At 45.0% G+C, this 27,895-nt stretch overlaps 1 protein-coding gene and 1 long non-coding RNA gene across 2 annotated transcripts in view; one reads left to right on the top strand and one right to left on the bottom strand.

Annotated features, from left to right (window-relative positions):
- Positions 1-12,469: 12,469 nt before the first annotated feature.
- Positions 12,470-13,560, bottom strand: LOC133933813 (uncharacterized). The gene is made up of 3 exons (XR_009912104.1): positions 13,390-13,560; positions 12,981-13,129; positions 12,470-12,826 (listed from the first exon to the last, which is right to left on the bottom strand). It is a non-coding gene; the product is annotated as an uncharacterized LOC133933813 (long non-coding RNA).
- Positions 13,561-18,395: 4,835 nt separating this feature from the next.
- The window catches only part of acvr2ab (activin A receptor type 2Ab), a 36,258-nt gene continuing 26,758 nt past the window's right edge, over positions 18,396-27,895 (top strand). Inside the window, exon 1 of the mRNA XM_062380934.1 lies at positions 18,396-19,370. Coding sequence (XP_062236918.1) covers positions 19,316-19,370 — 55 coding nt within the window. The 5' untranslated portion in view covers positions 18,396-19,315. The remainder of the gene's footprint in view (positions 19,371-27,895) is intronic.

The following is a 27,895-nucleotide window of genomic DNA, read 5'->3' as shown; positions in this document are numbered from 1 at the left end:
GTTCAGTCAATAATGAGGCTGTGCTTGTCTTCTTGTGGCACCAAACAAAATGGATGGGGCCCATGTGTTAAATGGCCCAAATAGCACAAAACAAATCGAGGGCCAGCTTTGGCACCTTTGGCTGACGTGCGTTTTTTGCCAAGGCTTACTTGTGGTACAGACATGGCAAACAGGAGTGAATCCCCCCCACCCCCCCCCCCCCCACCCCAAGTGCCACCACTCTGCATGCTGTGTGGGCCGGATGACAAAGTGACAGGGAGATGAATACTTCATCTACGTCACCGTCACAGTCACACTTACATGTGTGCATTCATAGGTTTCTGACAAAAACATGTACTATAGGCTCTTCTATGTGATTAATATTAGTTAAATAGTCCAGCAATCGAATTAGGCAAACATCTGCGAATGTCCACGATAATATTTGAAGATTATTTGAAGATTGACACATGTTAAAATCACGTGCTACAAATTTTGCATTTAAATTAATTCTTATTTTAGTAACTTAACAGACAAAATAAAACAGGAAGTGCAGTTAAATTTAAGTTTGATTGCATAATTGTCAGGAGCCTATATCCAACTCTTTCTCCCTTAGTTTTTCTTTGGGTGTGGGCGGCCACAATAATCAGCAAAAGACGGCGAAAGAGAAAGTGTGAAATGATCCTTTCAGAAATTCTCCGACTGATGTCATAACCACGTCAGCTCCGTGATCACAGACTTGAATCTCTCCAAACACGGCTGTCATGATGAACCCAATGCTCTGCTCGATATACCGACAGGGACAGAAATAGCACCAGGCCTGAAATGTTCAAAGTCTAAAGAATAAAGGGACGAGAGGGAAGACAGAGATGGACGAAAGGAGAGGAGGACGAGAAAGTGAATAAAAACAGGCACAAACATTTTTAGAAAGGCAGAAAAGAGTCGATTACATAATAGATTAATTTCTTTACTACGTCACTTTTGCATATATTCAGTGTTGTGAGTAAAAGGTTTAATTTGTGCTTTTACGCGACTGAAATCTTAGCTCCTTCTCCGTGGACCACACATTCTTTTAAATTACCTTTTCTTATGATTTCTACAGGAAAAAAAACAAATCTAGGCTTTGCTGCCTAAAGAGAGGGCTAGAAAGAAAAAGAAGAGAGGGAGTCAAGGGATTTCTGTTAATGTGTTCAACAACTTTACCTGAGTGGTTCTCATACACGCCCAAGGTTTGTGTGTTCTGCAGAAGCTGGAGACACAACACTATTGATAAAAGTGACCCCGGTGGTGCTGCAGGTGTGTTCATCATTAGTCTCCGCTCTGCTTTAAAAAGCCAAGGATTGATTATCGCTGCAACAGCTTCCCAACTCGGAGGTTTGTGTTATCGCTGCTGAACAAAGAGGAAAGAAATACCCCTGAAAAGCTTGAACGCCAATAGATTTTCCCACTTTAGCTTATATTGGTGGAGCCGCTCCCCTTGTTAAGCCAAAAAGCCGCCCTCAGGATTCATTTAAAGGTTCTGTGCAGATCCTAAAAGGTGCACAGAGGAGAAAGGAGTTCCTCAGGGAACCGTCTTAAGGAACAGCTTTTACTTATTTGGTTATCCTCAAATCCTATTTTCATTTTATTGGGAGATTTCAGTGTTTGAGCTAAACTTAAGCTAAATTATGATTCAGCAATATATGCAGACAAATTATAATTTACTTTTGCCACGAGCAGCTGTTGGATTGTTGTTATTGTTATGTACTTTTTCGGCACCCGTTTTTTTTTATTTGGGCGGCTGAGGTCTGACCCTTCAAAGATGAATCGATCTTTCTAAAAGTTCTGGATAGAAACAAAACGACTCTGTCTCATTAAAAACTTCTAAACTTCTATATTCATAAAAAACTGAGTTAGAATAGAAAACAGATTTTTTTATTCAGATTACCTGAGCATGATGTGAATATACAGTAAGAGACATCATTACAGCCAAGATTACCTTCACCAGACAGGCCAAGACAAAAGCATCTCTTTCTTTGTGTGTGTGTGTCTGTGTGTATTGTGTACGTGTATATGTCTCTACATACACAATACACACCTGTCAGTGCCTCAACTGATCCTGCAATAAAAATAGGATCCCGAGGGAGCAGCAGTCGCCTCTCGAACACCAGCAGCTATATATAATACACAATGTACTACAAGTGTGCAACAACTTCCTTTTCTCTGCATTTCATGCTTGACAGTATCATCCAGGAACATGCCCTAAATGATTTTTCTCCAATGTGTTTCACGTTTTTTCCTTTATTTCATCATGCCGCTGTCCTTGAAGCATTCTTACTTTCTTTTACATCATGCTGCCCCCGCCCCCTCCCCCTTCTGTCCTCCTTTTTGCACATTCCTCACAAACCTGCAGGTGAAAATATGTCTTAAAAGAATGCTCACTTTACGTCCCTGTGCATATTGCAGACACAATCCACCACAAGCATTTCATTCACACCTGTCACCTCCCCCACCACCCCGGAGGTCCGTGGGCCCCTTGGTTTGCGCGGCAGGGGGGCCCGACACCTTGGCGAGGGATTGCTGGTGGTCTGTAGTCGGCAGCGGGAGGGTGTCTCATTTCAAAGGCAGGAGAAGAGAACGATTGGTGGAGGACTTAAAGGCCTAAAGGCAGGCTGGCGCCTTTTATCATCTATCCCAGTCAGGGGAAGCACAAGGCTCCTGCAGCTGGAGCCACCCAGTGCAACCATTACTGCAGAGAGGCAATGAACGGACGGATGGATGGATGGATGGACGGATGGATGGACGAATGGATACGTCCAAATATCACTCATGTGTTTCAGGTTGCCGATCAAATTTGGGTCCATATTTTACGTGAGCATGTTTTTTTCTCAAAACTAAATTAGACCAAATTATCCAAATCAAATCAGGTTGAATGAACCAAAATAAAATATACATGGACTTTAGGCATTTCAACTGTGCTAAACTATTACTTACACAAAAACCTTTACAGTATGAACAAGTTTAGAGCCCAAACTTAGTATAGGAATGCTTAAATTGATTTAATTAAATAAAGTCAAGTGTATGAAATTACTCAAATTAAATCAGGTTATATTATATACATTTTAATTAAATTAAATGGACTTTTACATACACAACTACAGTAAATAAGAGTAAACTTCTTTCACGCTTTACAGCTCGTAGCTGCCATGTTTCAATTAACACGTCATCTGTTTGTTGAAAACACAAACCCTGTCACATTTACTGGGGTAGGAAGTGCTATTGAGAACCGAGGACCAGCATGTGTGCTGGCACCTGTCCTGGTAGAATCCGTCTCGTTACAGAGCCGGCACACTGGAAGTTTCACACAGTGTCTGTGTGTTTGTGTGTGTGTGTGTGTGTGTGTGTGTGTGTGTGTGTACTTCCAGGAGTATCACACCTCGCTCACTGGCGCAGATTTAAGTGATTCAGACAAACAGCAGGCCTTCCTCCAACGTCACCTGGCTTGAATTTAAAGGAGGTGTATCTATCACTGAACAGGGTTTCTTGCAGGGAGCTGCTGGGGAAGAGCTTCAGCCGTGGTTGTGTTGACAAGACATGAGGTTATAAAACACTCTGAGCTCTTTGGGGCCGACTGGACGCTGTAGTGATTCGCTACTCCTGTTGATGCACTCGCTTGTTTCAGTAAGTAAGCAGCGTGCTAGGTACATACAGAAAGTTCTGAATTCCATCTTTAACTGTGGGCAAGAAAATGTACTTCTACCTCCAAGAGAGCTTTGATTTACACAAGCTGACAGCCATTTTTTGGCAGTCGCTCCTTCACGAGAGAGTCACACATTCTGGACTCGCTGTGAACCAAACAAGACATTTAAAAAGTGGATCGCCTGGTGATGTGTTTTCCTCCGGTTACGTAACTTTGTGTCGAATCGTTCCTGCACTTCTCTTATTCTTAATCATCTCTGCAGCACCTTGTAGAGTCAGATATGAAAAAGAAAACACACACAATCATGTGGGATGAGATATAATACAACACAATCCTGGGATTCAGATAACGGACAATGAACTGATGACACTGACAAGATTTGCTATTGTCAAATGCTGCCTGTGTGTATATGTCAAGGTCGACTGCGTCCTAAACCTGTTGAGCTAGGAACACACTTTCTTTTAAGTTGTGCTGGTTAGTGTGTGTTTTGAATGAATTAAATGTGATAAAGATTTTTATGCCTCTGCACCGACAACAGCTAGTAGTTTGGAAATCCTTTCAAATGTGTCACAAACGTTCAGTTGGACTCAGGGATGAACTGAGAGGATTTCGGTGGTCAAAGGTCAAGATCAGGGTAACCTCGTGAACGCAATATTTCAGTATCACCTTGAAGATATTTATTTTAAACCGGTATGAGGGTTCACTCGTGTTGACAGATTACCTCAAATAGGTAAAGGAGAGGAGTGGTTTAAATTTGTTTCTGAGATGGAAAAAGCAACACATTTTAAGGCTGGATTCAAGATGATGCCAAGATGTGTGGCCTGGACGTGGAGGGGGGGCGCTAGGGACCCAACGTTAAACCTGCGGTCGAAGCAGGACATCAATTCCAGGAGACAGAGTTGCACGTACTCTATAGAGCTGCATTAAAACACATGAGCGAGCCCTCACGTTACACTGGGTTACATTACCTTCATTACCATGTACACACGCACTGTAGCTTACTATGACTCAACGTCCCGTACACTGTGCTGCTGCCCCAAATATTCACTCGAGCACCTAATGTGGATTAATCTGCTGCGGTAAAACAGTGCCAAGCAAATGGCATGACTTGCCTGTGTTATTTGGTTTTAAGAAATAAAAAAAACAACTTTTTATAATGAAACATATATGTGTGGCTGTTTTTTAAAGATTTATCCTTCAGTAGGAAACAGTAGGCTCCACAGAGAGGGGGGGGGAGTCAGAGAGTGGAAGGTGGAATGTGGCGTGCGGCAGTGAGCAGGTCTGACAGCGGCCCGCGTGAATAAATTATTCACGTGGCACATATTGTCTCTGTATCCTTGACTTGTCTTGAGTCATTTCCTGAATGAATCAGAGCATACTATAACCCGTGAAGCGATTTGCATCCTCTCGAAAACTGAGCCGTGACACAGAACGCGTGGAAGCAGGTGATCGGGACGTAAGCGTCTCCGCGCGTTGGAGAGATCATCGAAAAGGAAATTGAAAAACGCCGAGCGGCCTAGAAAGAAAAACTCGAGGCGGTATATTGAGAGCTGGATTACTGGAAGTGGAGAACATTGTGTAACATCACCACGTATGATTCATGTCATATTTCTGTCGGCTCTCGGATTTCCGGCCGCCGCTTTATATTCTGCTGGAAACACATCCAGCTCCTTTTTCAATCCCCAGCCTCGGAGCAGGAGAGGCTGGTGAAAACTGAACGCCGAAGAAATAAACATGCGACTCAAACCAACAACACCAGGGTTTTATATACATATCTCTATATACATGCTTACTAGTATCGTTATATTGTATTTGTCGATAGGTATTGACACAGTTCAGAAGCTATTCTTATCTTTCCTGCAAGAGGAATAAAAGATCCGTCCAAGTCATCATTTCCAGGAAATTAATGGCAACTGTTATTGATGTAATTGCGCTGCTACCTGCAAATGTCTAGGATGTTAATGGTCCTTTGTTTTTAGAGTCCTGTCTTTAGTGTTTGATCGATCGTGTGAGTCGTCTGCTTTGGATTTTTAGAGGCTACCAGCGAGAGGATGCTACGACGACTACCACTTAAGAATTCGCTTTGAAATGAAAGAAAAAAAAAATGAAAGAATCATAAGTCTGTTTAAAATAATTGGATCCTCAAGTGTGGTGACCCCTTAAGTGAACACGACGGAGTAGTTTTCACATGCAAACACATTACTACCGCTAATATTTCCATGGGGTTCGAGTCCCCGAGCGTTCACACCTCCACACAAGATGGCCAGCCTCGTCGGAAGGCCACGGAGGAGGAGGAGGAGGAGGAGGAGGAGGAGGAGGAGGAGGAGGAGGAGGAGGAGGAAGAGGAAGCTGCACTTTTCTTCCTTTCGGTGGCGGCGAGGCGAGGAGCAGATGGTGCGAGAGATTGGAAACATCGTCTGGAGTCGGCCAACCCTGGGCTAATGGCAAGCTGTGCTGGCAGCGCCGTGCGAGTGTGTGAGGGGTTGGAATTGTCTTACTGTGCAGAGCGGACTCGCTAAAGTTCATTACTGTACACGTGTGTGAGTGTGTGTGCATTTGAAGTGTGTGACTTTTTTTTAATTTCCGCTACGTGTCCATGCGTGTGGCTCTTTCAAAAGTTTGTCGTGCGAGTGACACTAATGAAGAGATAAACAGGGATGAGAGGCAGAGAGTCGTCCTTAAGCTCCGACGCGGCATTAATCATAATTTGCCGGATTCAATCGAGGCACCGAAAAGCGACAGGGTGTTTCGACAGTAAACACGGCGGAGGAAGTCAACAAGAGTAAATGAGAGACAAACAGAGGTAGTTTATGTGTCACTATTAAATCCTCCTCTGGTGACGCAGCCTCCCAGGTTCACTAAACCCGGCAAACAGCTTCAATGGAGCCAGTTTGTCATCCATTCATCCCTCGCTCCCTGCGCCACCTCGCTTGTGTTCTGAGGGATTTGAGGGCTCGGCTCAGCTAACAGGGAAACAGAGAGACGGGGAGGTTCAAAAACCACTGTGACACTTTTTGAGAAGAGCCACACTATACGTTAGAATAGCATCTCCTTTTCCCCTTAATAGACTTCGACTCTTTATTCACCCTGTGTGAGGACAGACAGAGAAAAAATGATTCTCTCCTTGAGTTGGACAACATGTGGTACGGTTGACATCATCATGATGTCATTTATACCATGATGACGTATGACGGGTTTAATTAATTTGCAGATTGTGGCTATAATCAAAAGGAATGGATTACTGCACTTTATGATGATTTCAAATTAGCTTTACCATACCATCATAAATCATTTTTCTAAATAAATGTCAGGTGGTGTCTACAGTCCAACAGGAAGAAGAGTTACCTGATAAAATGCATTGTTGAACAATGCATGATGTCCTTCTCTTACTTTTCACATGACATCATATCATGTGGCCTATTTCTCTGATCAATATAAGCTTCAGAAGTTGTTGACCTTTACCTCTGACCTTTAACTAATAAGTGTCATCCCTTAAGTTCCCTGAGTGTGGTGAGGATCAAACCTCTGCCTCTGTTGACATGCAGGGCAGTAAATAATAATGGCACCTGGAGATGGGACTGATTCGTGAAACTCGTCGGACGACATCTGCAAAGTGCTTCACGGCGCCGCAGCTGCTGGCATTCCTTATTCCAGTGGCCCATATCAAACCCTCCATCGCTTCATGTGTGTCACGCAGGTTGTGAAAGACCCGCATCCTGATGGGGGGGGGGGGGGGGGGGGGATGGTTCACCGGGGTTCACCGTGCCCGACGTGTGCGTTTGCCAAGGATCTGTTGTGTATATCTAAACGTTACGAGAAGTTCCAGCCCCGGCTTTCAGGAAACGTTCCTTTTATTTGAAGGATTTCTGCTGTGACTGCCATGTGTCATCTTATCAAATGCCTTCCAGCGATTATGCTCACGTGTTTACAGTTCTCAGTCCATAAGCAGCAACATGCTGCGAAATTACAGTGCTTGGCTTTTACAGTGGCTATAAAACAGAATGGCTCCGTTATCACCTCTCAACATAAAAGAACAGTTTCAAGTGCCGAAATTTACCCCAGAATAATAACACATAGATGATATATTTTGATTGTCAGTTCAATGAGGAGAACATGTTGTTCCTTACAGAAGTCATCATCACATGCTGCCATTCGCTGAGCAGCTACCACGTCGCTAATGTCAACAGTTAAACACGTTATTCCTTTTAAGAGCAGGAAGTGAGGACGTTAAATCTGAACGTAGAGATACATCTGCAATTTTGGAAAAGAAAACCAGTCGTGAAGCAGAGCGATGAGGAAAAACTGGGCGTTCATCACAATCCACGCTCGGCCGCTCTGCGTTTAACGACCGCGCCCGTTCCCCCCCTTTGTCTGACACGTCCAGGAGTAACCAGGTGGAGCGTGGTGAAGCACAGCGTCACACGCCATGTTAAAGTGGAGCACCGGAGTGCTTTACGGTGGGGTCCTGGGGGAGTCATCTCAGGACACCGATGAGCTGCATTTTCATTTCTCCGAGCGGGAAGAAACACTCCCAATGTTTCAGGTGTAGATCAATGGAACTATTATCACGGAACTGGACAATCGATGATTTCAGCTCAATCTTTATTTTCTGCTGTGGAGAACAAGAGGTCAAAGTAATGATTGGCGTTTATTTGACGCTTGCGAGGGGATGAAGGTTTTAATACACTGGGGTTTATACACACGTCATTGAGAGGATACACAATACAAAGCTTGAAGCCCGTCGCACACTGTTATTCAATCCGTAGCAAAACTTTCAACTTTCACATTTAAAGTTTGACAGCAACAACATGAGTGCCTGATTGCGATTCTGGCCAAATCTGATTGGATTACTGCAAACCACCACAGTCTACTATAGTATGAATTGAATATAAAGATATAGTCTTCCTGGTGGTGACGGTGAAACCCTATCACTTTCTAATATAAAAAAACAAACACTATCAATAATAAACAATAACTTTTGCATAATAGGATCTTTTTTTTTTTTTACATTTTTCAGCAATAAAACCTTTCAGAGCTCCCTGACTTGTTTTCACGATACAGAAAAATGTGGTGTGTGTTTTTAATTTAAGGCGACATGTCTGGAGATAACAGGTTTTCACCGCTCAACCACAACAACAACAACTACGCAACAACCAGTGGAAATGTGGGAATAAACGAACCACAACGAAAACCACGGTACATCATCGGTACATGAACATCATTAGCCTGTTTTTTATATTTTATTTTGAAGCCAAGGATTAAATTCTGTAAGAAAGACAAAACAACTTGGCTCTCACTCCCCCCCCCCCCCCCCCCCCCCTTCTTTGGATGTTTTTAGTTTTTACAGTGGGCCGCATACTTGAGGAAATGCCAGGGCGGCTGGGAGATCCCACAGAGATAAGCGGCACCGAAAGGCCCCGCTGATGTCACCGGCTCTGGACTGAGACCGCGTGACATCGTCGTACATCCCCCCACTCCCTTCACCCCCCCCCCCCCCCCCCCCTGCTCAGACAGAAAAAAAAACAGCCAAGTGAGGAGTTTGGTTCAGCGAGGTGCAGCGTCTCCTTCCTCATGGCGGTGCAGCTAAATGAGACGCTGGACACAACCGTCACTTTATCACTTGTGTTACTTTAATGGGACTCCACCATTATTCCCAGCAAACTGGAGCAGCAGCCAAAGAGCATTTTCACTCCTTATTAATCACATGACCAATATCAAGGTTATACAATTCATCTTTTTAGTCAGGAAATAGTGAACTGGAAACACCTCCAACGCCAGTGCAGTTTCATGCCCATATCATTTATATCAAGAATGATATACGGTCCACGTGACCTTTGACCTATGACCACTTTACACACCTTTGAATTCTTGTTTGGTGACTCGTCATGTTAGAAGCCCAATTCAGAAAAAGAATAGAAAGAGAAAAGAGAATTTTTGATCTCTCTGCTCAACAAACAACATGGAGGCCCTTTTATTGGTCAGAAGTAAAATCTCAGGGGTGGCAAAATATATAACCGCATAGGAAAACATATATATATAAATATTTATATCCATAAATATATGTTTGTGCAAAAAAAATTATATTGTTGCACCTTTTTTTGGCAGATTTGTAACAAAATAAAGCTATGGATAATTTCAAGAAATGTCCTGCTCCACTGTGCAGAGTGATTTATGTGCAGGGGTTGAAACTAAGGCCGTTATCAGGTTCATCTTGTTGTCCATCATGAGGCCCTCCTGCCTCTTGGCTCCTGGCTCCCTCACTGACGTACACACGACACGAATGAACGGCCGTCTCCCGCTAATCAGATCATGAGACGATCAGGACGTGGAACTGTTGCTGTGGTCGTGTTTGAGTTACTCACTCTCACGCGGGGGGGGAGCGTCTCAGAGGAAAGAGCTGAAGGTTCCCTCTCGGACACACGGGAGCGGATTCGGTTCAGCGCCGAGTCGCATGATTCACCGCGCCGGGGATGGATATGTAAATTGTGACTGCATATAGTAGCACAGGTGAGATGTATGTGTGTGCAGGGGCCACGTTGTTGCCTGTGTTTGACACCCACATGGAACCCCGGCGCGTTGCGGGTGTGGGGGTGGCGGAGCACGAGCCATCTGCTGCAGGATACCAGCGATGTTTCATCCAGGGAGAGGACGAGCGAGGAGGAGACGAGGACAGGAAAGTAGAAAGTGAGGATGAAAGATGGATTATCCATCCGTTACCTATACCGCTTTTCCTTTACAGGGCGGAGGGGGCTGGAGCCAATCCCAGAAGACGCTGGGCGAGAGGAAGGAGGCACACTGCAAAGGTCACCAGTCGATTTCAGGGCCGACATGCACACAACATTGAGTCTCTGGTTCACCTCACTCCGTTTTTTAACAACTGAAGAGATGTAGTGCTCCTGTCTAAGGCTTTGTACGGCTTCACCCTTTGTCTGTGAGGTTGTGTGGCGAGAAAACGTCAGCCCTCTTAGTCATCACGTAACAAAGAATCTTATTTCCTTCAGAGAGCCCAGCGTTGGATCAACAGAGGTCCTGACGCACACGGCTCCGGGGAAAGAAAAACACGTCTTTTTGCCACAATGCAAACCGACGTCACTCGCCACCTGGCTTGCGTGGGTCAATACACTCATTTGCATTTGCCCTTTTTGCCGTTTCATAAAACACATCTGTCCGTTACTGACTTCCCCAAAAAAAACCATCCTACTTGTTGTTCATCACGTGCAGCATTGGACTTCCTCCAAACCAGCAGCTCCTGACAACATACTGAATCCCAGGGCCACATTCAAGCTCATTAAGAAATTCCGTCTTTCTCCGACCGAGCCTGGTTTTGTCCATTCGTGTCCACGCAGGCTGTATTTTATAAAACCCAGGTTGAAAGTCTCAGCTCTGTGCAGAAACCGACCAAGCATTTGTCCCTATTTGTTTCAGTCTTATGTAAATGCACGAAAACGCAGCCAACATTTGCATTATCCAACATTTGCATTACCGACATCCAGCAGAGTCTTGGAAAGATTCTTTGCATTTTTCTCGTGGACTTGTATCATCTTTTTCTGGACTCGTTCTTTGTTGGCGGTGTCTCAGCGAATATAAAAAGCTTGAAAGGCAAAAGATGAGAAATAAAGAGAAAGAGAAAAGTGAATCACACAGGGAGACGAAAAAAAAAGAACAAGAGATGTGAAGAGATGGAGGAGGTCCTTGGCAGAGCCTTGTACAGCTGTTGAGCGCTGTCACAGGGTCAAGGGAAGCCATAACTATTATCTATGACCATGCACCCACACACACACACACACACACACTGCAGGGATAAAGCCAGCAATGACACTTTGAATAGGTCTCCACACTGTTTGATACGAACAGGAGGCAGGAGTTCATCCCCCCCCCCCCCCACACACACACACACTTTTGGTCGTGTCAACATGTGTTCACATGCATTCCAGCTCTGATGATTGACTCCCTGTAACACAACACAACTACACACACTCATCCACTGTTGACAAGATCACACTAACATTATAGGTGCGGTGGTAAATAACCAGCATGATACTTGTGGGGGATGAAAGTTTAAACTTTGGAAAACTTTTGACAGTAAATATAAATTATACCGGGTACAAAACATAATTTATTATATTTTGACCTCTATTAATAAGCTTTGGATGAAAGTGGCCTTGTCAATGGAAGTAATACGTTTTTTTATTACATTTGTCTATATATAACGAGGCCAATTCAGTTTATAGTTTTCATAAATTAATAACTAACTATTCCAAACAAATACTAGTTTGAAAAAAAATGCTGTAAAACAATTTATAAAATCATCTTTTATCATTTCTCATGTCAGAACAGATGTTTGTAACTTATACGGGTGTCCCGGTTAATCCCCAAACAGGGATTGGCTAAATGCAAGTGACATCACACAGAAATAAAAATACATACATGATGAAAAAAAAATGAATCATCATAAGAAGTGAGTTTGAAATTTGATATCACAAAAACTCACCCTGAAGACCCGAATCTGCCCAAATCAAAATGTGGGATTGGAGTCATGGATTCTGAAATCTGTTGTGTAAACGGCCCCTCTCTGTTTGGACGCTAGCCACACAGCTTCCTTCCTGAGCCGTTGGCAACAGCTCTATAAAAGGTTTCGGGGGTGCTGGGTTACATTCCCCAAATGTCCTGCTCTCATTGTGCGATTGCATAAGGCTCACGTCATGCTCGGAGCATCGGCAGCCTCAGCTCTTACCGCGGTGTTATTTCCAAACTAGCCTGGTCATGCCGACGCGTATTCCAAGGGGGGGTTGGGGGGGGGCTGCGTCTTAAATTTGGAGCTGTCAGCACCGCGTCAATCGGCAGATCCCTCCGAAGAGAGAGAACATGTCCCACTTCGGGGAGAGGTGGTTCGGTTCAACCTCGATCTCCACCTTTCTGTATTTGCGCCGCCGCTTGGCAATGTGAAATGACCGCGCGGGGCAAATTCTGCAAATCTGATTGCCAACAGCCTTTTAATGGAAAAATGTATAAAAACGCCGCAGCGCCGGAGCCTTGATGCAAGTGCACACAGCGCTGAGCTATGAACAGAATTAATGAAAAGCATTGGATGCCGGCGCCATACGCTCGTCCTTCGTCGGGTTTCAATGTGGCGTGCGTCATCCCCTCCTCTGGCTCCATAATACCGCCGGCCTACAGAAGAGACGTGTTCCATTAGAGCAAAGATTGTTTACTTGATTATTCACGCGGAGAAGGTCGCCTGCTCAATTTCCAGCGCCCACCCGCCTGACATCCAGCTGCACGCAGGCATACGAGTATTCAACCTGTAACATTTCTTCCCTCTTACCTCCATTGTGTGAAGATTTTTTTTTTTTGGCGAGCAGGGAGCAGCTCATTCCGCTCGGCCCACACAGCCGCCTGTTTCTAGGCTGCGTCCTGACCTTGCGTGTCTCCGCGTTAACAAACCAGTAGCGGTTACAGGTGACAGCAGAAACGCTGGGGATTAAGAAGTCAGCGATACCTGTCATGACATAAGCGTGAAGCAATTGACGAGTAACTGTAGATTTTGTGTGTTCTCTTTTCCCCCCCCCCTCTCTGGCTGACTCCACGTGTGCTCCCTGACCTTCAAACAACCCCCCCCACCCCCACCATAATACAAAAACAACCTCCCTATCCAGCTTCATCTGTTGCTGCCCTTGGAGAAACATGGTTTCCACCGAGCAGCCGCAGCGACCCAGGCTCATCTCTTAACTCACTGATAATGGCTCCTCTTCTGCGCTCTGCCGCGTGGGGTTCGTGCAAGGACAAGGAGAAGGCAGCTGGGTGCCAGATGAGATCGGTAATTAGGCCGGTATCCACCGGGCTTTGGTTACAGGTGCAGATCTGCCTGCGGGGATGAACAAAGCTGTCAATGGAAAAGATCATTCATGCTGAAACAACAGAGCAGAGGGGTGGGGTGGGGTGGGGTGTGGGGGGGGTGGGGGGATTGGCCGGCTCCTGCTGCAGAGAGCCAGAGTCAGAGACAAGATAAATCGCTCTGAGTGGCATCGCGACAAGCCGAGAGCAGCCGTATAAATCATTTTCCCGGGGAGCGCTTTAAGAGCAAAAGAGGAGGCTTTGATTTCAGGCAGGTCGGCCCGTGCATTGGAAAGAGGCGAGTGCGGGGGGGGGGGCTTCTCTCGGTGGAGCACAGAGCCTGATGCGATGTAGAACCGCTCTCTCGCTGGGCGTTAAAGTGATGCCGGAGAAAACTCAAAAAGCGATTGGAGCACTTTGGGACCACTGCTGGTTTCAGGCCGAACTGGGGAAAGACACAGGGTAGGGCTTCACCGTGTTACATCACTGCCTCTTTAATGGTAATCACGATGATATTACAGGAGTGTAGGGAGTAGAGTCGGGGGTGTTGCAACAGGGGAGGCAAAGAGAGCAATTGACTGGGGGGCCGGGCCCCAGAGAACGGCTGATCACGTGATCTCAACACCTCAATATGTTCGATGTGTATTCACTCTCTGCGCTTCGGTAATACTTCTGAGATTAAAAGAGTTGTTCGGTTGAAAGGATGCAGTTTGGTATCATGAGTTCGGTTCGATGAAGCCCCCCCCCCCCCCCCCTCCCCGGCTCCTCGATGCCGATGAAGATGAACCTTACTGTCCACACACTTTCGACCGTATCCTGTCATTACAAAGGCAATGGTGTCATCAAGACTATTAGCATACGCTTGAGTTTATCATCCACCTCTTGAAAGTTCATACTTGTACTAGAATATGCAACGGTAAAGGATATATATGTATATACGTTCTAGTATGTATTGAATGTTATAGTACATATATGTGTAATATTACAATACTCACAGGGAAAGTCTTTCAAAATAAAATTGTTTTTTAAATCTTTTGCTGAACCAAAGACATCGTTAACTTCATGACTTTGTATTTCTACAAAAGCCTTCATGCTCGTGTCCCCTTAAGGAGGGGAGATCTGCTACAGTAGCAGAGGACGTGGCAGCAGCCGCCTGATTTCAGGTCTGTACGGGGAAACTCCATCCTGCCATTCATCATTCATGCATGCATCTCAAAGTGTGCACCTGCCCCGCGGCGTTGTCCCGCACCTCTCCCTGTCACACGCACGCCCAGGCGTCACAAACACACACACACTCACATTTTCGGCACATGTCCGCTCACAGTTTTGTATTTACATCCTCTGTTTGCTCTGCGATGCACTTTGCCAGCAACCTGCTTTTTGTTAAAAGCACTTTGTCGATAAATTTGACTTCCCTCGACACTCAATACCGAGTCCATTAAGCCGCAGAGTCATGGGGCTACTCTGCACGCAGAGGGCCCACTGGTTCCAGTAAGGTATATCTGCTGAACTCTCATTAGCAAGCATCATACGTAATTCTGGCACGTGTAATGCCATTAGAGGGGATTTGGCATCTGATAGTTGAGTAATGGGATTAGCCGGGCAGTAAATCTGCAGGCCCAGAACTGAAGGTCTTCCCCACTCAAAGGAGGATGGACACACAACCCAACCTGATGTTTCCACACGGCATGAATGCAAGTCATTCCCCACTGATGCACGTGTGGAGCCTTTTATTTCCACAGCAGTTGTTGAGTTTACAGAGAAATTATCGGTAAGCGGGACAAGCCGGTCGTGTGTATTTAAAAATCTAACTTGAATTTGCACAACACTAAACTAAGATGTTGAGCACAGGGCGGATACATCAGCATGGCCGAGCTTAAAGGAAGCTGCAGCCCCACACAGCTGCTCACACATCCCCCACCTGACTTGTTTTTCACCCATTCTCTCTTATTTCCATATGATCGGACTTTGCATCGCGGCCATCACGCGACCACACGCAACCCGCCACACGTTAACACCCCCCACCCCCCAGCCTTCAGATGAAATATTTGCCTCTACCGGCGACATCACCGCTGCTGAGAAACAGAGGTAAATGAAAACACTTGATGGCGGCTCAACGAGGCCACCGCTGAATCATTCATTATCCGCTTTGCCGGCGAGCAGCAAAGACCAGAGAACAGGAGGGTGACAGGGTACACAGCTATACCGCTGCTGACTATTTAATGTGGGATTCTGCACACAATATATACATTTGACATATTATTTATACACATATATATATAATGCCAAGGAGTAATATTTCTATCCTTTTATATAAGATGTTTTCACACACACACATTATCGTGGGTTTTGTTATTTTCTTTGCTGTCACATCACAAACACAACCACTCTTTTCGGCTTTTGACTTTAGCTTATTGCAAAGAAAATGATTCTACCTTGTTTCCTCAATGAGTCACACATATTTGATTTAGACTGTTTTGTCATAATTTGTTGTATTAATTAATTTATCTTTGCTGTTAGGTTAGCTTAACCCGTCCATGTTGTTTCCCACTGTTGACCGGCCAGTAAATACATTTCCCTTGTATCTCATTTGTTTTAATGAATCCCCCGAGAGAGCAGGGACTGATTTATAGATTATTGGTTAAGGTTGTTAATGAACTTGAACTTGAGCCCTCACCTTGTTTTCGCTATTTGTCTCTTACATACAGATAATATTCAATATATTAATATTCAGTTGGACCAGTTTTTGTTATGTTTTTGTGTGTGTCTCTTTGTGAGATTCTATTTTACTCTTTACTACCCAGTTTTTTCATTTTATTCCAAATGTGTATTGAAACAGAGACTTAAATGTTGCGTTTAAAAAAAAAAACTCCCTGCTCACTAACACGATGATACTTGATTTACCGGTAATGAACCCTGCAGGTGAGGTATAAGGTGATCACGCGGCTATATTTAAAGCCAAGGGTTCGTGCAGGGTTCACCCTAAATGACTGTAATTGAATTAGCTAATGTTTGTGACGCAAGACAAAGGAATCTAACAATGAAAGGTAATCTAATTACGCGGCGCATGACCAGAGGCCCACTGGCTCCTGATAAGAGCAATATTTTGAGGCAGGTTTGGAATATCTCTCAGTGAGGGATCTGTGAAATGATCCAGGACGTTTCCTGAAGAGACAGCGAGGGAGACTTTCTGTCGAGGCGTTCGAGAGTTCAAAAAACACCTATGCCAAAGGGGGGGATGGGGGGAGGGAAGTGACATGCACAGGAAGTGAACTCCTCACCTGACCCCGGGCGTCCGTGCCTGGAGCTCTGGCCTGATGGAGCCACGCACAGCACCTTATTGTGTGTGCGTTTTGTCGAAGGCCAACCCGCTCCGATGTAGAACAGGTGACTCAGCTTCCAAGCTTGGCAGAGAAATCCCCCGGGACCTCTGACCTCCTAATCGTTTCGCAGCGCTTATGGTTGGAGATCTGCTCCAGGCTATTAGAGAGATTAGTGTCACGCAGATTTGGGGATGGGCCAAGCCTATATCGGTAGTTCATGGTATTCTCAGCGTTTATTACTGAACACTTCACCCGCGGTGAAACTGGATACGTGACATAGTAGCACATACCGCGGCATGAGGCTATATGTAGGGGGCCTTATGTGTTGACCTACATGCAGTCCTGGGCTGACTGTTATGAGCTTACAGTTTTAATTAAAGTGTTTGTGGTTCAAACCTCTTGAAACATCACTCTTATTGGCTTTGGGTGATGTTTATACATTTGCTTTTCTTTTTTGTTGTTGTTTATATTGGACATAAATGCTTGTATATGTATAATAATGCAACAACAAACATGCAGTTTGAAGCCCACAATAGCCCTTTACCTTTATATGCATATTAAAACAACATATGGTTAAAAACGATGTTGTTATTTGTTATTCTGAAACAACCCAAACTGACCCGCCCCTCTTTTTCCTTGCAACGGTACACGCTCGGGCCCAAAACGAACGTCTGTCCTCAACAAAAACAATCCCTAGCTCGTAAAGCAGTTTCGTCAAGTTCGCCACTGTCAACAGGGCTGGTGACGGAAGTTAAACTATTTTGGTTTAAAAATTAAAGTAGACCGAATCACATGAAGAGGAAGAAAATACTTTGAATGTAGAACAACAGGGAGCAAACCACAGTATATTTGAATAGTATGTGATTGTAGTGTCTCAGGTTGTCTTCAGCTCATCAGGTAAAACCAAAAACCCATAAACTGATGCATAATAATAGAACGCCAGTTTGAAAACATCGTGCCAAGGCCTTATTATGGACTAAGTCACAACTATACTGTAAAGTAAACATAATTGAGCTGCTCCCCAATGTAGATCAGATAAAATGTATCAGCTACTGCTTTTAAAATCAAACCTTTGCATCCAGGTTCTTTAATGTGATGTTGTTACATGTTGCTTTGGGATCTGTGTCACAACAATGAATATATGTAAATTTAAAATCAATTATAAGGCATAATTATGAGTTTGTTGTAGAGACAAAACGATGATGGATTTGTTTGAAGGGGGACAGAAGTGCAGAAATGTCCATATATGTCAGTCTGTAGGGAGGAAAAGGGATGTTTGATAATGAAAGATCCTGAAAATGTGTGTTTCTGTTGAAGTTTATATACCTCAAACCTCTGTGGGCATCTTTCCAGGTTAACACGCTCCATGGGGGGAAAAGATCAGTCGCAGCCCATCTGCAGAAAAAAAAACAAGTTTGAAGAAGTTATCAAAATCTCATTTCATTATTTCCATTTTCAATCCACCTTTATTTCGAAAACCTCTCCCGGAAGCTCCCCAGCCGAGCTCGACGCTCTTGCCGTGGGTCAGTGACGCCATCTTGAAAATTGTCCCGAGCAGAGGATGCGAGGAAGGAGGCGGACTCCGCAGGGGAAGAGCTGCTCGTCCTGAACTCGATCGCTCCGCCAGCCACACGGATTAACGACGGCTCCTCCAGCGGCGGTTGCTAACGCTTGACAGCGGCCGTTGAATCCCGTTCGACCCGGGGGTTAGGAGGGAAACAGGCCGGGCGACCCGCTCCGGAGAGAGAGAGGGCTAACGCGGCGGAGGGAGGGAGCCTCTTCATCGGTTGTTTTTTCCCTGTCGCGCGCGCGGGGGGGCAGCGGACGGTGGCTCTGGTTGTGGCCGGGCAGCGTCGCCGGACCGCCGGACGAGAACCGACACTTTCGACCGGGGAATAACACACCAGCAGCCGCACACGCTTCCAGAAGGGGGGGACCGGGACATGATCATTTCGACGCCCTTTTGACGTTTCCCCCCCCTCACTCACTCACTCGCTCACCCCCAAAAGCGTATGCGACGGAGAAGTTTGATCGGAGCGCGCTCGGTTCCCAGTCCGATGGATGTTAGCCCTGTCCCGCTGTGGCTCGCCGTCGCCGCCCGGGGAACACCGCCAGCAGGCACCGGCGTCGCCTCACAACAACGCTGCGGAGCCGGCGTGTCCCTGACAGCCGCGGCTTGAGCGCCAACAAGTCGCCCTCCATTGCTCGCCCGTGAACCTGGAAATACCAGCAGCCATCGGCTCTTCATCCTCCTCCTCTTCCTCTTCCTCCAATCCTTGTTTTTGAGGGGGGGGGGGCGACAAGTGGTGTGTTTTTGGGGATCTTCTGGATTCTGGGACCTTTTCAAAGATGCTCTTCCTGCTGAGACCCTCGGAGCTGCAAGACATTTTGATTTGACTCGTTTGTTTTCCTGGGTTTCTCTTTTTTTTTGTGTGTTTGTGTGTAGTTTTTTTTTTTTGTTGAATTCTCTTTTCCAATCAGTGGATTCCGATTCGGATGGAAAATGGGAGACGCCACCAAACTGGCCTTCGCCGTGTTCCTCATCTCCTGCTCTTCAGGTGGGTGTGGAGGGCTGAAGTGTTGTTACATGTGCAGAATGCAATGGAGACCTTGTTGTTTTTTTTTTGGGGGGGGGGGGGGGGGGGGGGGGGTGCACAGTGCAATGCAATGCAATCCTCTGAGTGGGGGGGGGGGCGTGTGTGTGTGGAAATGCCCGTTTTCCCCTTCTGCTTTATTATGTTTTTGCAGCCTCCATGTGCTGATGTGCATTGTGGATTTTTGCACATGTCAATAAGGAGGGAGGGGGGGGGGGGTCCAAGATGGGGCATGGGGACCTCAAGGGGCCCCTGAGGAGAATCCACCACAACACAAGTCTTCCTTTTCCTCTGTCTTCTTTACATACAAACACAAGTGGGCACGGCAGCTGGTTTTGTCCTCGCTTCAACCTCCCAGCTTGCAGCGTGAACACATGAAATGAAGCCAAACCTCACATGAGATGGGGATGATACGCAGTGAACAGGAGTGGAGTTTGAACAAATTGTCTTTACTGTCTAAAAACTCAAAGCGAAAACCTTGTATTTAGGAGAAAAACTTGCTTTTAGTTGCAGGGATACTTTAAATATGTCTTATCTTCATGGGCTCTAAGGGTCATGGGAGGTTTCTTATTGAAAACATACAGAAATCTCCTCGCAGCAATTATCAGGCCCCGCGAGCCTGTGTACATCCATCACATGTTCTCCTCTCCCCCAAGGTGGATGCATAATGAATGTCAGCGGGGTCGGCGAGGTGATGCTAAGGCGAATGGGGTTAACCCAGGAGTGCTGTGTTATTCCTGCAGCGCACATTGGTTACAGGGAGGTGGGTGGACTCAAGCGTCATCCTCCACGACTGGGGGAGCTGCTCGTGCAGGTTTTATGACATCGATTGGCCAATTTCATTCTCCCGGTTGCATATTTTCCTGCTTTTTCCGGACTGGATATCTGAAGAGAAATGTGATCTAAACCCAAAAGTAGGAAAAGAGCCGGTTATGTTAAAATAACGGTTAATTTGGGGTTTTTAATTGTAAGGATTGTACGATTTTCACAGGTTGTAACCTCTTCCACCTTTCCTTAGTTTCTAAATTTTAACTCTCCCTTGTCCATACAAGTGATTTTGCTCCATATCAGGATCAATCCCCTAAAAACACGCATTGGCCTTTTGTACACCGGGCCGGTGCTTGCAGGTGTAAACAGGAAGTAGATCATTTATTATAATATTTGGAAGAGAAACACAAATTGTGAAATGCGAGACGAGGGGTTTCTTATCTCGGGCCGAGTTGGAAACGTTACCGATTACAAGAGTCTCGCCGTCAACGCTGGTAGTCGAGCGCCGCCTGATAAGAACCAATCAGGAAGCGAAAGCAGGGTCTGCGTCATTGTTTTGTATCGTCGGTTTTGTGGGCGGGTCCAGACGACATCACAGGCCACCAGAGTCTCAAAACCCCCAGACTAGTGTGGGGGGGTGCCAGGCGTAAACGTAGCCACAGCGAGGCATTTAAAATACAACATGGTCATAATTACCAGATTGACACATTTGAGATCAGGCAGTTTGCCAAACGCGGGTCCTCAGAGTATAAACGTTTCTGGGGCGCCCGAGCCCGAAAGTGTTTGTTGTGATGCGAGTCTTCACGTGACAGAAAGGTGACAGATATTCTAACCGGCGAACTTTTTAATTTGCGTGGCACCCTAAATACCAACATGAACAGCTCTGCACGCAGAGACGGTTTCACTGTATGAATGTAGAGCTCAGTACAACCACAGAAAAGAGACCAGCAGAATATTTCACGCCTTTTGTCGTTGCCTAAATTCCTCCAGACGCTAAAATTTTATTCCCCGTCGTTTGCCCGATCGTGCAACTCCACTAAAACCTGCTGTCTGCGTTGTTTAGAATTAACTAGCAGCGAAATTACCCGGCTTAAAAATATCCAATACGCCGTCAGAGCAGTTAAGACCTGAAAAATGGAAAAGCAAAACCATAGAGTCTCGAGTTGCAGTAGAATTGTCCCTTTAACGGCGAGCCCCGGGGTGTCTTTGAGCATTTGAGTAGAAATTAAAAGGCTTCTCAGATACAGTAATGGTTGGTGTTGGTTGGAGTGCAGCGCAGGTGCCGCCCGCCTGGCACAGTGCAGCACATGATTATTCCACTTGCTCATTACGCTCTGAAGTGGGAAAATGAATGGTTCTTATTTGAGGAGGAATAATAATCATCTTGAGTTTTGCACAGCTCGGAGGCCAAAGCGAAACCCAGGATAAAGGACGGGGCACTCAGAGCAGAGGGGTTCGACTTGATGTGATCTGTAACGACACTCCCCCAGACAGGAAGTGATGGAAAAAAACAATGCAGCCCCTCTATAGTAATGAGTAAATGCTGTTAGGAACTCAGTTTGGTATTACTGCAATAGGAAAATGACATAAATTATTATTACTGTGATTTATTTAGTACATTTCAAGGCACCCGAGGCCGCTTTAGCAAAGCAAAAAAAGGACGATACAAGGACAGCAAATAACAATTGATCTTAAGTGGCTATTCAGACTATTCACTGTGCAGATTTATAAGTTCACAAATCTTTGTTTTGAATTGTTCTTTTGGACAAAACAAGCAATCAGAACATACCACACTATTTTCAGGGGCAATATGATTATTGCTTTTGACTGTTATTTGATATAGTTTATAGGGCAAACATTAATCAACATAAAGTGAAAATAAGCATTGTGGTTTATTTGCAGTTGTCTAATCAAGCCTTTAGAAGCTGACATACGGTGCTTTTATTTTGGAAGAGCCCTTGTTTAATGTTGTATTCAGCAGCTGCCCGGTGCCTCTGATCCAAACTTGCTCTAACACATGGCGGGTCGAGGTGTGCGTGCTAAGTTTTGATGTGACGAGAGAGAGAGAGCAGAACAGGCTGCTCGTGTAAGTTCCCTCGCTCCGTGTGGAGTTTGAAAACTGGAAATTGACATTTCCCCTCCAAGGGGAACTTTGGACGCCGCTGCTGCTGCTGGCGCCCCCCCCCGGTTCATCTGTTTTTTATTTTTTTTAAAAAGGTGACCTCTGCCTCAGATCCAACGTGAGCTTCCACTGTGAATTGTAAATATTTACTGAGCTGCCCTGTGGCACATTCGGATCCTGTCAGATTTACTGTGAGTGTGAGCTGAAGCCGAGGGAAACCGAGCAGTGATTTAAAAAAAGAAATTAGACGCGTGATCAGATCACGACCCAAACGATCAATCCCGTCCAAGCTAACCCAGATGGTTAGAGCGGGTCACATCTCCTGTATTTGGATTTGATCGATAACTGCAGTGTCATGTGACCATTTGAACCCATGACCGTCACATTTTCTCTAATGACTCCTCGAGCACATGTAAATGGATCTAAGTTGAAGCAATAGGACGTGTCGTGTTTCCACGCGAACGCCCCGCTGGTAATCCGTCACCGGCACCGCAGCTCATACCCCGGTTTAAAAGTCCTGTCCCGTAGGTAATTTGGTGAAAAATGGTTGTTAAGCTTCCTGCATGTTTCCACCACGCAGGCTGATGGCTGGATAAGTGAGGTCTCGTGCTCTGCCCCCCCCCCCCCCCCTCCCCTGCTCCACCATCCCCCCCTGTTTTGTTCACTGCAGCAGTTTCACACAGACATTGATCCTCTTGCATGCCAGTGTAAGGTTACATCAATATGGCGAGGATGAAGCGACTCTGGGGTTGTGTGTGTGTGTGTGTGTGTTTTGTTTTTTTAAATCCTCAGCAGCACAGCAGATCTGATGATGCAGCTTCGGCTCAGCCACACACCAGACTCCACTTGTACTGGTATCTGAGCTCGGTCGCCGCACCAGAGCCTCTTGTGTAGGAAAGCTAACATTTACCAGTTGCATTAATTGGGAGAATTGGTTAATTTGTCTGCCGCCTCATTAAAACTTCATCGTCATCGAGCTAGATGCTGAATCTCTCATAGCTCCGGGCTTGGTGTTTTGGTGACCTTCCAGTAGAGGAAGATAAAAAACCATATTCAGGTTATTTCCATTTGACTGCATCAGTTGTATCTTTTGCACATATAAAGATGAACTGCAAAACATTAAGTATCTTAAAATGTGAAAAATTGGAAGAAATTAAAAGACCATTGTTTAACGTTTACATTCTTTAAGCAACAAATTATTTATAACTAATCCGGAACAAAAATATATTGTTCAGACAAGGTCAAGATTTTGCCTTTGGCTTTCCTGAGTAAGATGGACACTATTACATATATAAAGGATCTTTTTATTTATTTATTGTCAAACCAAAAACCCAGATACACAAGTTTTCAGGAGTTTGACCTGAACTTGTAAGCGCTGTGACACTGTCCTCTGACTGGAAATGTATGTTTACTTATGGCTGATTATTTACTATGAAATCATGAGAAATCCAAGGGATTAATAACACAAGCAATGATTCCCATTCGGGAAATATGTACCTGTCAATTTATTAAATGAGAACATGCTCCAATGCTCCATATCTGTCTTTAACACTGATACGAATCTATTTATTGCAAAAATGAATATTTAAATCAACTTTAAAGTCAAAAACTCTGGAGGAAATGGGTCCAAAGTCAGAGAAAGTCATATTTTCTTTATTAAGTTGGTACATTGTGTCAATTGAGACTTTAGACTGCGACTAAATCCCACTTGTACCCTTCTGCTGCAGAGTTTGAGGTGTTTCCGTGTCTGGCTACTAACTCTGTCCCATTTCCTTCCACCTATCCATTCCTAATATGTTCCCTTGCATTATGCATTAGGCTCTGAAAGCACAGGTGTATTTGTTAAGGCCAGATGTAGCCTCGATATCCCATTGGGCCCAACTAGCCACACGGCTCCCTCGCAGGGCCGTGTATCATCCTGTGCTCGAGCATCATTAAAAGAAAACAAAGCGCCCCAACCGATTTGTGCCCATGGATGTGAAATGGTGACCGGCGACGGCACGTTGCTGGGTCCAGCTGGGGGACTTATGACCCTCCACCAGTAGGAGCACTGGTTAAATTTAGAGCGCGGCCAGGTGTTTTGTGCTTTGTGACACAAATGGCTTTTGTGTGCAGATTTTTGGTGACAAATTGGGGTGGTCGCGGTTGTTTTTGTGAGTGCGTGCAGTTTCGGCACGGATGTTGAGGACATTGCAGTTTGGATGAGTTAAATTAGTGTTTTCAAGGTGGAGGCCAATGATATGCTCCAAAAAAAGACCAAAAAAGCTGCACCAAGTTGGTTTTATTTCCTTATTTATCATTTCAGCTGATAAGAGCCTTTCACAGACTTAATGATGTCATTGTTAAAGTTTGCCGATATGTTGCAAAATGTATTTTACAGGATAAATTGCGGTAAACTTAATGTCCATCAATTTACACCAGGCAGCTGTGAATCCAACTAAATGACAATAGAAAGAGAGAGAGGAGTGCAGGTGACCTTTAGATTTCATTACTTAGCCCAGCTTGTTCACATGTTGCCCAAGTTTCTCAGCTTGTTGAGTTACATTGGAAATAAATCAGTGAGGTGTTTATCATGCGTGGAAGGCGCTGATGTTTTTAACCAATTATGAAAAAAGGCCCTGGGCATTGTGAAACGCACTCGCCACATTAATGACTATCTAAACTTTCACTGCAATTAAGAATCATCAAAACACCATTATTGCTATTGAGGGGATTTTCTTCCTTAGCAGCGGTTTGTTTCAACTTGCTCCCGGTATCACAGGGCCACACACGCCAATACACTGGAAGGAAAAAAACCCACCACAGAGGTAAAGTAATTAGTGGAAATCGTTTGAAACCCAGTTAGTTGTAACTTTTTTCTGAGGCTGACATCATCCGATGCTGCAGATCTTAAATACTGCAAGCAGGTCAGAGCAAATGCAAAGAATCGTTGGCACATGCTGCAAGGCTCCGGGTCTTTTGATAATGGCAGCGAGGAAGCAGTGAAGGGACTAAAACACCATACATATTTAATTCAGCTTTCACCTCCTCGGAGGGAGCAGAGGTGCAGGCTCCGAAGAAAAGCCGAGGAAGACGGTTCGAGCTGCCATGTCCCTGGATAAAATAATGATTCTGATTATTCTGCTTGATACTGCAGTTATAACGTTATTAACCTCATGATAATCTGACTCCATATATTAGGTCATTCGCTTGATCTTTACACAGTTTATCCCGAGCGATATTTTTGTAATTGCTCTGATAATTTCCAGTCTATTTATTTTTTATATAAAGAAAATATATAGAACTTGATGTTGTATTAAATAAAAGTTGGAACATATTGTCAAACATAGACACTGATAATATTAATAATAAAGAAATCAGTTGATAATTTTTTTTTTATTCTGTAAATACTTTTTAGAGATTAAAATTAGCTTCCACCTTATAAATGTTGTAAGATTCAATTACTTTGATCCGTTAGCTTGTAACTCCTCATCTACGGCGTCACATGATTGTGCCGGTAGGTCATGGAGTCCACCCCTTCAACCGAAAGGTCACAGGTTTGATATCCGCCACTGCTTAAAAACCCAGTTTGCTCAGCTCCCTGCGAGTCATGCCAGATGAGAGCATCAGCTAAAAGCCTCAAATGTAAATGCAGAGGGTGCGTACTCTCTATAATGGGAACTCGAAGAATTGCCCCTGTAAACATTACTGGCTCAAATTAAAACAAATGATGGGGATGATAATAAGTTTAAGTTTGAAAACAAAAACCATCACCTTCAGCGTTGCAGTTCTTGAGCGATTAGGGAATAACCCTGAGCTTTTAGAGTCTTAAAATTTGAATATCGTTTTTACAAAATCTATTCATATAAACTATGAGGATGATTTTAATCTCCGTCTTGGCCACTCGATGTGTCGGTACCCCAGAGAACAGTCCAGAATGGTCCTTTACTGTAATTAATGGGTCCTGCAGATGTTGCTTTATGTGCTTGGGAGCGTTTCAGTCTAGACAGACTGGCTGCTCAGACGGAGAGGCCCTCCTTTGATCCTTGATTAAAAACTGCGAGCTGTACATTCATCATGCTCTTGTTTCAGGCTCTCTCGAGGGTCCTCGCCCGCTTTACGCTCTCCCTCCTTCCTCCTCTTCGTCTTCGCCCGACACTTGCCAAGATTCCTCCCTGTCATGAAGGTCGCCCTGACCCCTTATCACCAAAACCACTAAAGGGTAGCGGCGTCTCGGGGAACTCGGCGGGGACCAGGTTTGAACGTGGCTCACTCAGGATACCGTGGGTTTCTTCTCCTGCCATTATTGTTGCTGCCACTTTGCTTTGCTATCTTATAAACCTCAAATAAACCTTTTAAGGTAGCATAGAGCACCAATCATGCAAAGGGCAGACAGATCAACAGGTCAGAATATAAACCTTTCGACACTGGTGGCTCTCTTTATTGCACCGACCACCAGTTTAAAATACCAGCGATGCGGAGAGGAGATTTGTTCAGACCTGACACTATTAATATTAAACAGGTTTTTCTTTTCAACCAACCAGCATTGACGGGAAAGAGAGTTTCAAAATCTCAGCTGTGCCCAAAAATCACTGAGTCATCAACCTGGGTATTGATAGGCAAAACTATAAACCCAGCCGAAATATTGTGGTTATTCTCTGCATCAGCAGAGGCACATTCTTAGCTTACAGCACCTGTAACATAATCTCAATTAAAAATACACAAGTGTTGGTGCTTTATTTTGGCACCAGTGCCTCGTGACCAGTCTGTGTCATTAGTTTACACTAAATATAAAGAGGAGCCCGGAGTCAGCGGGGTTGTCAGATAGCTGGATGGATGAAAAGGGGGGTTGAGGGTGGGTGGGGGGGATTATTGACTCCCTACGTTTATTGGTTCGTCTTGTGCAAATGGGAAGCTGTTGAGTGCATACAGGGAACGTAGCTGAGCGGCAGAGAGAGCATGTCATGGGACACGTGAGATGACTCAGAGCGGAGCGGTGCATTAGCTTTACGCGGCGGCAGCGGCAGCAAGCGAGCTGGGCTCCAGTGTGGGCCAACCTTGACTGCAGAGTGCATTTCTGCACGCTTTCTTAGAAGGGCTCGGCTCATGTGTTTTTGTTTCAGGGCCAATTTGGGTCATTATAAATCACAGAGACAAGATAACAGATATTTGGAACAGCTATACAGTGGGCTCCGAAAGTCTGAGACCGCTTTTCCATGCGTTTGGAGCCAGCTGTGCATTTACTGCGGGGTTGAGGGGTTTAATATTTTTCAGACATCATATTTCTAGCAGCTTGAGCTTCTGTTTTGGGACACTCCATATTTATTTTTTGTATTTGTGTTTTCTTTTTAATAATAGTATTAAGTGTGCTATGCCATTTAAAAAGTCCCACCCCAAATTTGGCTTTTTTCTCTCGGGCCAATTTCCTTATACATATAATGGAGTGCCCCCCCCCCCCCCCATCCTCCGTTCTTAACTCATTGATTGCTTGTTGTATAAAAAATGAATTGAAATACCGGCGCCGCAGGCTTTGTGATACTGCAATATCGCTGCTAATTCAATATACAGTTCAGCTTTAAGCCCTAGTGGCCCTTAACACACCCTTCAAATAAATCCAAAC

This window comes from Platichthys flesus, chromosome 22 (assembly GCF_949316205.1).
Source record: "Platichthys flesus chromosome 22, fPlaFle2.1, whole genome shotgun sequence".
Lineage (NCBI taxonomy): Eukaryota > Metazoa > Chordata > Actinopteri > Pleuronectiformes > Pleuronectidae > Platichthys > Platichthys flesus.
The sequence above is the reverse complement of the archived record's forward strand: the minus strand, read 5'-3'. Positions and strand labels throughout refer to the sequence as shown.